At 34.6% G+C, this 12,403-nt stretch overlaps 1 protein-coding gene across 1 annotated transcript in view; it reads right to left on the bottom strand.

Moving 5' to 3' along the window:
* LOC110375326 (uncharacterized) overlaps nucleotides 1-12,403 on the bottom strand; it is a 109,412-nt gene that overhangs the window by 5,686 nt on the left and 91,323 nt on the right. Inside the window, exons 2-3 of the mRNA XM_021333401.3 lie at nucleotides 9,366-9,574; nucleotides 6,800-6,935 (exon numbers count right to left, since the gene is read on the bottom strand). Of these exons, the coding sequence (XP_021189076.1) occupies nucleotides 6,800-6,935; nucleotides 9,366-9,574 (345 nt within the window). The remainder of the gene's footprint in view (nucleotides 1-6,799; nucleotides 6,936-9,365; nucleotides 9,575-12,403) is intronic.

Raw genomic sequence — 12,403 nt, 5'->3', positions numbered from 1 at the left:
GTACAAATTACGCGTCGCAGGCCAGAGACATACTTGCTTTCAACTTCTGATCACAAATCATCGAGCTAAGAATTATATCACAAATACACCATTCACAATTACGAACAGTCACAGTCACACGTTTATATCATTTATATTATTCAGTTACAAAGACAGAATTACTATCAAACGTGTTTTCGCTAAATGTTCTATTAGTTTTTGCAAACATACATTCCCAACTCTGATCTCAAGGAGGTGGCGCCCGGGTGTCACCACTGTGCGGACTGTGCGACCTATCGCACCCGGCCCCGGTTTAAACCATGATCTGGAGCGAGAAGAAATGGGATGACAAAGAATGAGGCGGCGGAGCGACTGAAAATTCCCAACTCTCATCCCAGCCACTGCGGTAAGACAGTCGAGAGACGACTCCCGGCCACCGTAGGCGTGAGCGATTAGTTTTGAGTGGGTCATCGACCTTCCGGCTTCTGGGAAACCCGTTATTTCATGCGCCCCTCAAGGAGATTCAGCAAACCCCTGTGAGGCCCACTATTGCCAAAGCCTGACACTCCCTCACGCTGCTCAAACTGATGGCTGAAAATTACGTAACTTTCCAGGATGCCATGCAACGTGTTGCAAATGCCCAGGCCTTTGGGAGCTTTTCTCCACCTTAACTTGAGTTTTGTGGTACATGAACAAATTAGAATAGTAATGAATTAGGTCATCTTCATCACGTATTTACCAACTCTTAATGTTCATCATGCACACCCGCTTCTCTAACTTTATTGAAGGATCACTAAAATTGTTTCAGTTAGTTTAACTACGCTACTATAGCCCGTTGTCAAACCTTTTAATATCAATTCTGTTTGTGCATTGCACAAAAACCAACGTTATGATTTTCGAGAAGTCAAAAGAGTCGGCCTGCTAAGAATTATATTCATCGTTGGTTAATTGAATACATTTTCAGAAAGGCTTGTGTTTAAACACTACCCAAAAAAGTACCTATTTTACTACCAAAAAAATTCTAAACGGTTACCAAAATGGATAAATGGTCACCAAATAACGTTTCCAAAAATATTATTAGATAATACCATTTTTTCGTATTATTGACTACTAAAAAAATATATGGACGCCTTTAAAATACACTTTAGACCAAATATTATATATTGTCACTACTTAGATGTTACCAATTATGTAATACCATGACTCCCAATTTGGTCATTTTTGTTAGACTAAAAAAGCTAACGATCGCTAGAATATTTCCCAAATACCAATTAATATACTAGGGTTCCCAAACATACGTCGCTTATTTATTGTTATATGAATTTGGGTGTAACTCAGTGCGTTTAAAATGTAAGCACGCAACATGCAGCAAGCATGGCTTCTGTCACGGCTCCGGCGCTGCGGGGCTCCGGCGGTCCCATGCGAGCTTATCGTCGCAGATGGTTTTCACGCTCACCACCGTTTTGAATTGCACTCTAGGGGTAGGGCAGACCAGACTACGTGGAGTCGGTTTTGCAGCGATTCGTTTTCGTCAATAACTTTTTGGTAGTAATATTAATCTTTTAGTTGGATAGAATTTGGTGACCATTAATCCATTTTGGGAACCAAAAATAATATTTGTGCGAGATTTGCGATTTTTCTGATGTTATTTTATTTTTTTTGGATCATAACATTATATACTTTAGTGCCCTTTTAATAAAGTCAATTTATTTTTTTTTGGCGTTGTTTATTTTATTTGGTGCCTCAGCTTAGAGTCTTAAAAATATTTTTGGTGACCGCCTAAATTATACCCTTTCAGAAACCACAATAACAGTAGGAACCAAAGCGAATGATCGCTTCATAGAGCTCTGATTTTCTCGAGGCGATCAAGTCAGTTCTGGTCTGTTTGCTCATCAGATCTTTGAAAGCGGTTCGATGATAATATACTGTTGTCCTGTTTACCTACGTGTGACACATAATATGGTATTTAAACGTCCTCCGCAAGAGAGCGAACGTTTGTGCTATTTATAAAGACGAAATTTACCGTTGTGCAGTAGTGACGCACAGTATACACAGCACTTATGTTTCTTCTGATCTGCTGGCTCCACCAAGAAATGACAAATTGCGAGCGTACATTTTGAAAATCTTGGAAGAACTGCAGGCTTCAAGTGCCAACACACGAATTGGACTTACTCTCTCGGACGTATACTTTACCTGATCGTGAACTAATGCAAACATTTCGGTGGAATTCCAACATAACATAATGAGTGAGTGCACAGAAAATCCCCGAAATACAAGTAGTGAAACTATGCGCTTGCCTGATGACTCAGTCATCATCCACCCAGCTATTCCTCAAAAAAATAATGTGGGTGTTGGCTTCCAGTCAAACCGAATCTTTTTGAGTACCATTGTTTACTTGGAGTGCCTATCTGATCTCTTCAACCCAGTGAACTAGACACCGCGTTATCCATGGTAAGTAAAACTGTTTGACAGACTTTCTGGCTCCTGAGTTGTCGCAGCTGCTGCAGAAAATGTACAAATGACAACTTTGTCAGACCTTTGTTTTCTGTGAGAATTACGTAATAATTTTCCAAATCGGTTGACTAGATCCAGAGATTTCCACAACGTCACAAATTTTACTTCTTTTGTTTAGATAAATAGTCAGACATCGTCGACACCACCTTGATTGATCAACCCGTGCTGCTGCTAAGTGGTAATCCTAATTATACTGTTATGTAAAAGAATACACCTACACTACGGCATAAGTAGTATTTTGACAATTCCAAATTGCCCACGCAGACGAAGTCGCGGGCAACAGCTAGTTCCTTATATTTTTGGAGAAGGCAGACTTTTTACTGTATCTTATAGGAATAAGCGGAAAAAAATAGCTTCCCCCACAGTACACTATTTGCGCACCCAGGACGAAATCCTATAAATTCCTATAAAATCCCTTCTCAATAAATGTGATATGGTGGGTCCCAGAATTAACCACATTTATCCAAACGAACAAGCATACTCTATATTTTCAGGGCATTCTTAAAATTAAATGTTTATTTTATAGGAATGTTTTGGTAAATCAAATAGCTTGTCATATACGAAAAAATATTGGTACGTTCAAAATTGTCTTGAAAAAATATTGTTACTTGACCTTTTCTGTAAACACAATGCTATGCTTTATTTATGAAATAGTATGAACCAACCATACCGATAAATAAACTTTATCACCAAATTCGCAAACCAAAACAAAATCAATCGCAAAAAAGCCTTCCTCAACTTCAGAAAACCCCTAAAAACACTAAATTCAAAGATAAGCAGGAACACAACAACTATCAACAACTTTACCATTACAAACTACAGAATAATCTGGAACTTAGCCTATCCAATCCCTAATAAATATGAGATCGGTCCCCGATTACGATACTGGTATCTGAAACTTTATGTCACATAAAATAACAATACTGATCCTGTTATGGTCGTTCCAGGGAATGGAATTAGGACCTTCTGAAATTGTGTTGTTGTGTGTAGAGGTAATGAATTTGTATTGTTTTATTTGGCATAATTCGATACTATTTTCAAGCTTACTCAGTACTTCGACGCCTAAGTCTCAGCTTGATTTTGGTTTTATTTTTTTTATTTTTTATTACCTTTTTTTATTTTTATTCTAGTTTGTAGGTAAGTTGTAGGGAATAATTTAGTTTGTAAATATTAGTATTAGAAGTAGAATAGTAAGTTTGTATAGTACCAATGCAACTTTTCTAAGTTTGTAGAAAATCGATCCTATTATCTCCCATTAGGCTGCAATTATCTTTCTAAGTCCACCCTGACTTCTAGAAAGCCATAGGGGTGTAACATCACTAACTATCGGACTGTGGAATACTTTATGAAAACCCACAACGTATAACGTGATTTGAAGACTATGTTATAATAATGTTCCATGAGCTTTTTCAAACCAGCATTTTTAACTCTTGGCATATTCAACGCGTTATAAAACCTGACTCGAGTGGTAAAACGCTAGGGTAAATGCGCATTATTTTATCTTCCACTCACTAGATCTACGAGGCAATCCATTTTATCTAGGACTTGCCCTTCTATTATGAAGTATAATCAAGAAAACTTTCATCATCAAGTCCAAGACTAGTTTAAAATATACAGTCGAATACGAAATAAGTTACACAAAGTCATAGTCCTCTAAAGCTACCCTGATTACTCAATTATGAATGAGCCAATAAAATTGTTATGACCCTGTTAAAATGTTACTGAACGATGTTAAATTGAGGACTGAAATATCTTCTACAAATTACGGATATAACTAATAGCTTTCATTTAATTAATAAAATCGTTTGATCACTCTCTTTAAGTGTAATGACAAAGCTATTTCGGGACCGTGTTGGTAATATAAAATTTAATCTGTTTTTCACCGTCTTAGACTCGGAAATGCAATTTGTACTTTTTTTCAATTGCTGGGTAAAATGCGACGCCCTGTCTGTCTGTCATTTTTTCTCATAAAAAAACATTCATAAAAAATATACACATTAAATATTGTATAACACTGTTACGTCACTTCTCATAGCTTAAAACCACTATTCAACATGGCGACAAATAAAGAAAAGCGTCCGTATTGAAAGCAGGACATCGGAAAATGAAGTGAATGCATTTGTATGCATTCATTCATTCATTCTGAATAGTTTCCGGAAACTGTTTTGAAGCAATAGCGGTTTCCCGTAAAAAGAGTTGTTTTGAAACGTATTATGTTCGAAATACAAGTTATTTTAAGTTTTCATTAAAGGTTTCGTATTAAATAAATAGAAAAACGTCACTTTTACGTAAGAGTTTCACACATAATTATAACCTCATTTACAATAACGTAATTAAGTGGTATTTTTGTGCTTGTTAATATCGGGACGTGGCTGAAACCGCTCGGAACAATATCTCAGCTTTTTCAACAGTATTTATTTTGCAAAAGATCAACAGATTTGATGCCGTTCTCATTATCAGCTAACAATGTACCCATCACAAAGTTTGATCAACCTCCTTCATTGTCTCACGAGGCAGTAAACTGGCCACATAGACACAATTCAGATACTTTTCCCAGTTAATTAAAACTTTTTATTTTATCGTTCGGATATAATATTCAAACTGCGAATGAACTTCGTTCTAAAATTGAGTTAAAGTCGACGCAAGGTTTGTTTAAGACCAGAGACTATAAAATTATAACGGTCATAATTTAAATTTCGAAGGAGTAGATACTTAAGGCTGAATGTACCATTAAACTAATCTAACTAAACTAAACTCAGTTAATACAATTCCATTATAATTTGAATTCATTTAAGATATACCTTCTAATGGACTAATTAAATGAGGTTTACATGACGAATGTTCATAATATCCTTTAATCTTGGTTTCGAAAGGTGAAATCATCAGTTAGTATGCCGAAACTACCAAGTTATCATTTAGTGCCAGTCATTTGTTTCAAATTGTTTTAAAAAGTTTGTTGATCTCAATCAATTATGTTCTTCAACATTTTTGAGAGATAATTGTATAATTTTATTATTCTATTTTTTAATAAAGCAAACTCAATTACACTTTATTTTAAGAGTGGATTCTGAAAACAAAGTAATATTTTGTTAAAAACAGATTCATTGTTATTGAGGCAACTTATGAATATTCATTTGCATAATTATTTTTTAATTCCATTTCTGACGTTGAAAAGTTTTTGGTTATTTTTTTTATTATTTGTCTCCTAGCTTTCATACGTCTTAAAACGTGTGGCTTACCTTTCACCTCATCTTTTTCTGTTTAAATCTGAGCTCTTAGTTCAGTTCTCAGTTTCTCAGCTGATAAAAACAAAAAAATACAAAGTCCTGGTCTAAAAAATAATAATAAGCAATAAACCACATCATTTAAAAGCACCTAAAAATTACTCCACCTGTTACCACGCCCATAAACTGGCATTCTATCTAACTGGGATAAATTGGTTGAGTACATCGTCAGTACATTTACTGCAAGCCGAGTGTATCTCTCTCGATGTAGTGTATACGGGCAAATTATGCCGAAAGACTAGCTCAGCAGTGCCTGTGCAGTGCGAATTTCATGGCTATGTAAATCTTTGCCCGGCTGTGTTAGAGAGTCATGTGTATAGCTTGAAATTTGTTGTTGGCCTTTTAGTGATTTTGTTACAGTAAGAATAAGTAAGTTTTCACCAAACTTAATAGCGCAACTAAAATGCAAATACATTAAATTATGTGTAACGTGGGACCATGACCCGTGGCCTCGTCAGGTTTCACATTAAAATAATAAATAAAAAAATATTATACAAAAACTACTTGAAGGTAGAGAAACAATTCAGAACAGAACATGGCTAATTACAATAGAAAACACTTATGATAACAGAACACAGTTATACGAATCGCTTTATGAAAAATAAAATCTTTTACAAAACAAATACGTAGTTTCATGATAAACATGGCAAAACATAAGAAAATACTTTTTACAGAATCAAATGTAGATAGATAGATAGATATATTCTTTATTATGCACACCAATTAAAAAAAATAACAAGAACAAACAAAATTTTGAAGTCGGTGACACAATGGGCGGTCTTATCGCTAAAAGCGATCTCTTACAGACAACCTTTGGATGGATTGTAAAAAAAAAAGGACATAACCATATCGCAGGTAGTTTTGGTGCACTATGTATATTTAATATTAATACATAAAACAATAACAAATAAAATATAATAAATATATATATATATATATATTTATATATATAATAGATAAATATAACAGAAATATGTATATATATATGATATATTTTTAAAGTTGTATGTAATATTACTTACCAATAACATCAATGAATTTGGTAGCGATCTGCGTGGCGAAAGATGGAGAATCAGCCGTCACTTCGCAGCTGAAGTTCCCAGCCAATGAGAGGTCCAGTCTTCGAAGCAGGACTTGTGTGCCGTTTGATCGGTTCATCTGAAATTTTGAGCAAAAATTGCTTCATGAAACTAGTTCGTAAATGAGAGGTTTTGTGCCAAAAGTGTACCTAAATTAGTTTTGTCTCATTACCTTTCCAAATCGTTAATTAAACGTTTGTAAGCGCAAAACTATCCAAGTACGAAAATATGATGATGTTTAAAGGTATAAAATAGCTAAGATTTCAAATTAGGTACTACGTTACTCTCAATCAACAAATCTTAATCAAGACGAAAATTCAAGTGTAAAAATATCTAGCAATATCCAAGATTTGACAAATACTCTTCATCTTTGAAGTAAGGTAAAAAATTTCATTTTTATTCATCGGCAAAAGTAGGCACTAAAATTTTCTTCAGGATAATTTGATTCCTTCGCTCATTTGAACTCATTATACGAGGTTAGAGTTTGTTGTCAGGCAAAACGTTTAGCTATTATGATAATTTTTATTGTAATTTCTTGGTACTATGAATAATTTCTGACAAATTCTCTGGTCAAATACTTAATAAGCTTACAAAAAGGTAATCTAATATTTTTGCGTCTATCTATAGATATGTGAATTTAGTTGCCGATGGATAAATTTTCAGAAATACGAAAGATTGTCAATAGCGAGTTGATTACATATTATTATAGGAAAGTATGGAAGAAGAGGATATGCTGCCAACCACAAATATAAATGACTTTAAAAGAGCTACTAACACAACATTACGAAATCGTCCTTGAAATTCACAAGCCATTGAAGCTCATTGACAACCAAATACACAATTACTGCCACTCCATTAAACAAGAAGTACAACTACATTGCCGAGATCCCAGACAGCTATTACGAACATCGATTTGGGTTTCCAGAAAAAAGAAAATACCGAATACAATGCACCTCGTGCAGTAAATATCCAGAATGGATTTCAAAGTATCCACCAACAGATATTCAGACTAAACACGTGCAATAAAAGAGATCTGAAAAACCTCATTCCCGTATAATGAAAGGAAGACAGGACTATACATTCGCCGGATCGCACCTCGAAAATCGTTTTCAGTCCCGATCCAGTCTTTATCGATTCAATCTAGCAAAGTGAGACCATACTGGTGACGCTGGTAGCGAAATTCCGAATGTTTTCAAACAGGTACACAATATGTGTACTAGATTTTTGTCGCCTGACAGCCATTTTGTTTTTACCCTTTTTCGCTGACCGTATTCAAACGTGGAACTGGCAGACTTTGTTTAAATTTTGGAACGTTTGCTCACTAAATGTGGTACATTGCCTATAAAACTTTTTTTGGAGCTTCGTTTTACTTATTTTCGATTTAGTTTAGGCTTATCCTTGTTAGCAAAAAGTCGAAAGCAATTTAAAAAGGTATACCTTTTTCCTTTTTGTGGTGATTATACACAACGTTTGTTATTTGATCTAGGTCAATTGCCTTTAAAAATTTGCCACAATTACTTTATTTAAATAAAGAAGATCACATAGCCAACAGACCTTCTTAGTCCCAAAAGTCCTTTCATTTACAAATGTAAGTAGAACAAACGTATATATCTATCTATTCTTTATTTCTATTAACCTGATGACAAAGATCCCTTCTTAATTCATTAGACATCGTGTCTTCAGAGAATACAAAGCACAGAATCACCACCAAAAACAGATACCCTCCCAAATAAACGTGTCGATCCACTGAGCTAATTGCATTAACAGTGCACCATTTTCCCGATCCAACCCAATCAACTGAGCAGGGCTTCGTTCCTTTGTTTATCGCAGGTGACTCGAAAGAATTAGGTAGCTCCGATCGGATCCTATCCATCCGTGTAATAGCATCTTTAATCTGTCCTGCAGGAACCAACCGATGGGGAAGGAAAAACATTATGCTGAAAGGTAAAGTCCCTAATTATCTTTATGTAGCTCTTGGGTGGGATAGCTGATATTGAGAAGATAAAAGATGGTAGGAATCGAGATAAGATCGCATTGACTTAAGCATGGGGTCGGGCGTTTTTATGGAGTCTGGTTTTATATTCCAGATGCGATTCTAGGAAAGTTTATGCCTGTTCTTCTTAATGGTTCATTGCACAGTAATTGGATGTCAAAACTGCATTAAATAAATTGCAATCATCGATTTTTATCAATTACTAGCTTTCGCCCGCGGTTTCACCCGCGTCCCGTAGCTGGATGGTGACAAAAACTTAAAACCTTCTCCCGGGTCTAAGTTACCTCCCCTCTAATTTTCAGCTAAATCGGTCAAGCCATTTTCATCTTATGTCGTGACAACGGAAAGCGGGTTTCATTTTTATATATGTATATAGATTGTTTTCAATGATTGCACTGTTTAAATGCATTTTCTTCCGAACTAATTAAAATAAAATTACACTTCAAAGGTTCAAAGACAAACGCATAGAAGAATTACCAAAAACTATATAACTTTAACTAAAATAAAGATACTTACATCTACATAGATCCCAGGCAATCCAAAGACTCTCGTATCAGGCTCCTCCATGGGAGTATACCTGTAGAACTCGTGGTTTCCTCTGTACCACTTGACGGAGTACAATGGAGCGCCCTGCATGTCCCGTGAACAGATCAGGGCGGCTGTACCACCTCTGATCACGTTGGTCGGTTGTACCAGGAGCATGACGTCACGAAGACTTGTAACTCCTGAAATAAATAATAGAAATGTTGACTATAGTTTTTATTAACACGCTTATATTAGCTTCATTTGTAACTATGTATGTAAGAAAATCTTGAAATCTTAATTTGACCCACTTCCCGGCCTTCGATTAGGATGACATTTTGCATACGCTCTGAGTTCAGATGACAATACATGACTAGCTAAGAAACGTGAAAAAAGCATGTGCTTTAGCTTATTTAACTATTTCTTTTTTATTTGTAGAAAATTATTCTGCGTATGGCAAAAATTTAATTTAATTTTCTATGAAGATTCTGGAATTTACTAACAATTTTTATAATAACAATGTTTAAGCAGAACCGATTAAAAGGTCTTCGCAGAATCAATGTTCATTAACGAAATCGATTTAAGCAGTATTTCAAAAACTGAACTTTCATTTTTATAAACAAAGAAAATTTTCATAATGAAAATCTGAAAAGTTCGAACGAAAATCTGTTTTATGGAGCACGTTCAGTGAACCGAATTTATAATCAGAAATTAATGTTACGTTTAGATGGAACGAAAACCAATAAGTGCAGACAATCAGTATTGTGGAAAAACATTATCGAATGTTCATGAAGGAATGCTTTCACGTTCACACCACAAAACAAAGCCACTTGAGCCAGCTCAATAAATCGTCAAACACATCCGACATCATAAGATATGGGCTTGCTCTTTCGGCTTGTATTCCAAAAAAGACATGACAAAGTATGATCACATTTCTCGGATATCTAATAGAGGGCCTTTACCAAAACTCAGATCGATTGTCCCATAACTCTTATGAGACATGCCACATATTGTACCACGTCCGAGACAATAAAATATAAAATATCCGACCTCTACCGAAATTTAGAGCTTCGGGAGAAAAAATCTGAGCAAATATACTGAATGTTTTTTTCTGTCTGGACTAAAGCAAACTGTGCTGGATTTATATCGTGTTTTTATAGAAATCAGTTCGAAGGAAAAGTGAAGTGTTTGCTCCGAGTAAACTGGGGATAAATCATTTTATTATATTTATGGTTCAATACATAGTGGTATAATAAAGGATATTTTTTCAGCGTTGATAGTAAATTAAATCCAGTATTGACGCTCGAGTTGCATTATTTGACCTGTTCACTGGTCAGCGCTGCAAATAAATTAAATAATGAAAATAAAGTTAATATTTCCTCCAAAATTCGGCATTCGAAATCATGATAAAAGTATTAATTTTACTATGAAAGAATTTAATCTATGTGAATGATTTTTAATTTATTTGGTGGAAAATGAAGTTTCAATAATATCTTGCATTTTACAATTATGTTGATTGTAGACTGAAAAATGGAGGCGGGGAATAACAAAAGGTCAAATCATGGATTTTTTTAATAAAAATATAATTATTGATATATCAGCCATCATTTCAGACACATATTTTCTTCCTATATTTCGATTGTATAGTGAAATTGTAAGGCTCACCTTACAATTTATTTTGAAGAGTAGCGATTCACCATCCTGACCTCCCAATTTTGTACCTACCTCTAGTTCCAAAATACCAGATACCTGATCTCCTATTTCACGCACGAAGTATATCAAAACGTATCTATCTCCCTCTCAAAGAGCGTTCTATGTATCAAAGTCAAAGTCGAAGTAAAGTTAAGGAAATTAACAGCACCCTGTGGATTTCCACCTACCGCACTTTCAAATACTTGGCGTGTTTGTGGCTGAACAATTTTCAGCTTACATGTATACTCCTAGAACATACTGCAAACTAAACAGTCGGCCTGATGGTCAGATTATATATTTTTTTAAGAAAATCGTGAATTCCATCAAAGTTTTCAGTCGCTCTGATACCGGTCAAATACCTGATCGTTTTTATGTACGTACTAGAATTAATTTCCGCACTAATTTAAGAGCCCCAAAAAATTTTCGAGCGACTTAAAGTTTGCAGTGTGCTCCTAGAAGTTGTTATTTATTGATACATATTATGTTTCTATGATAGAGGTACGTTGCTGTTGGTGGTATGATTAAAAGTCTGATAAGCGAGTAATTTCAAAAATTCTGTTTTATATTTAGCTCTGATGTAATAGGTAATTCGGTGTTATGATAATGTTATCTGTACTTGTGGTAAATCTTGGAATCTGTATACTTTTTTAAGTTTTTTTTTTTACATTTTCAAAGAGCAATAGTGGCATAAGTAAATTTTCATGTATGTAATTTGCATCATTGCGATTGGTTTGAAAGTTTTGACCTTTCTGGAAACTTTGAATGGTCAACGTATTATCAAAGACAAAGTCATATTAGTTTCGAATGAATTACAAGTCCTTTTGAAGTTTAAATTATAAAGTACTTGAATTGCAATTATGTTTTCACAGTCACAGCTGTCGTGAAGTCTGTATTTTCTGATTGTATTATAAAGGTATTTTAGTTGATTATTGGTTTTACACAGTAACTGTGCAAATTAACAGTTTTTCATATATAGGAGAGAGATATAAAAGGGAGGCAGGCCAAATAAATTATGAATTAATTGCCTGAAAGAAAACAGGAGTTGAAAAGTAAAACAAGTTGAGATGGCCCAAATAAAATTGGGGGTGGTACAGGATAGCGAAAAAGTAGGGTTGCTTTTTTTATTATTTATTTTTCCAATGAGTGAAGCGAAGATAACATTTTAACATATAGGATGGTTCATTATAAAACCTTCAAGAAATAGTGTACGAGGATGAGGTATTATCACATTTATAATATTAGTCGTAGTAATACATAACTTAGGCAAGTATAAACATCCATATAGCCTAGCAAAGACGGTATACAAATATCTATCTGAGAGATAAACCAAGGGTCTTGCT

This window comes from Helicoverpa armigera, chromosome 14 (genome assembly GCF_030705265.1).
Source record: "Helicoverpa armigera isolate CAAS_96S chromosome 14, ASM3070526v1, whole genome shotgun sequence".
Classification (NCBI taxonomy): Eukaryota; Metazoa; Arthropoda; class Insecta; order Lepidoptera; family Noctuidae; genus Helicoverpa; species Helicoverpa armigera.
This window is presented reverse-complemented; position numbering and strand designations above follow the sequence as displayed.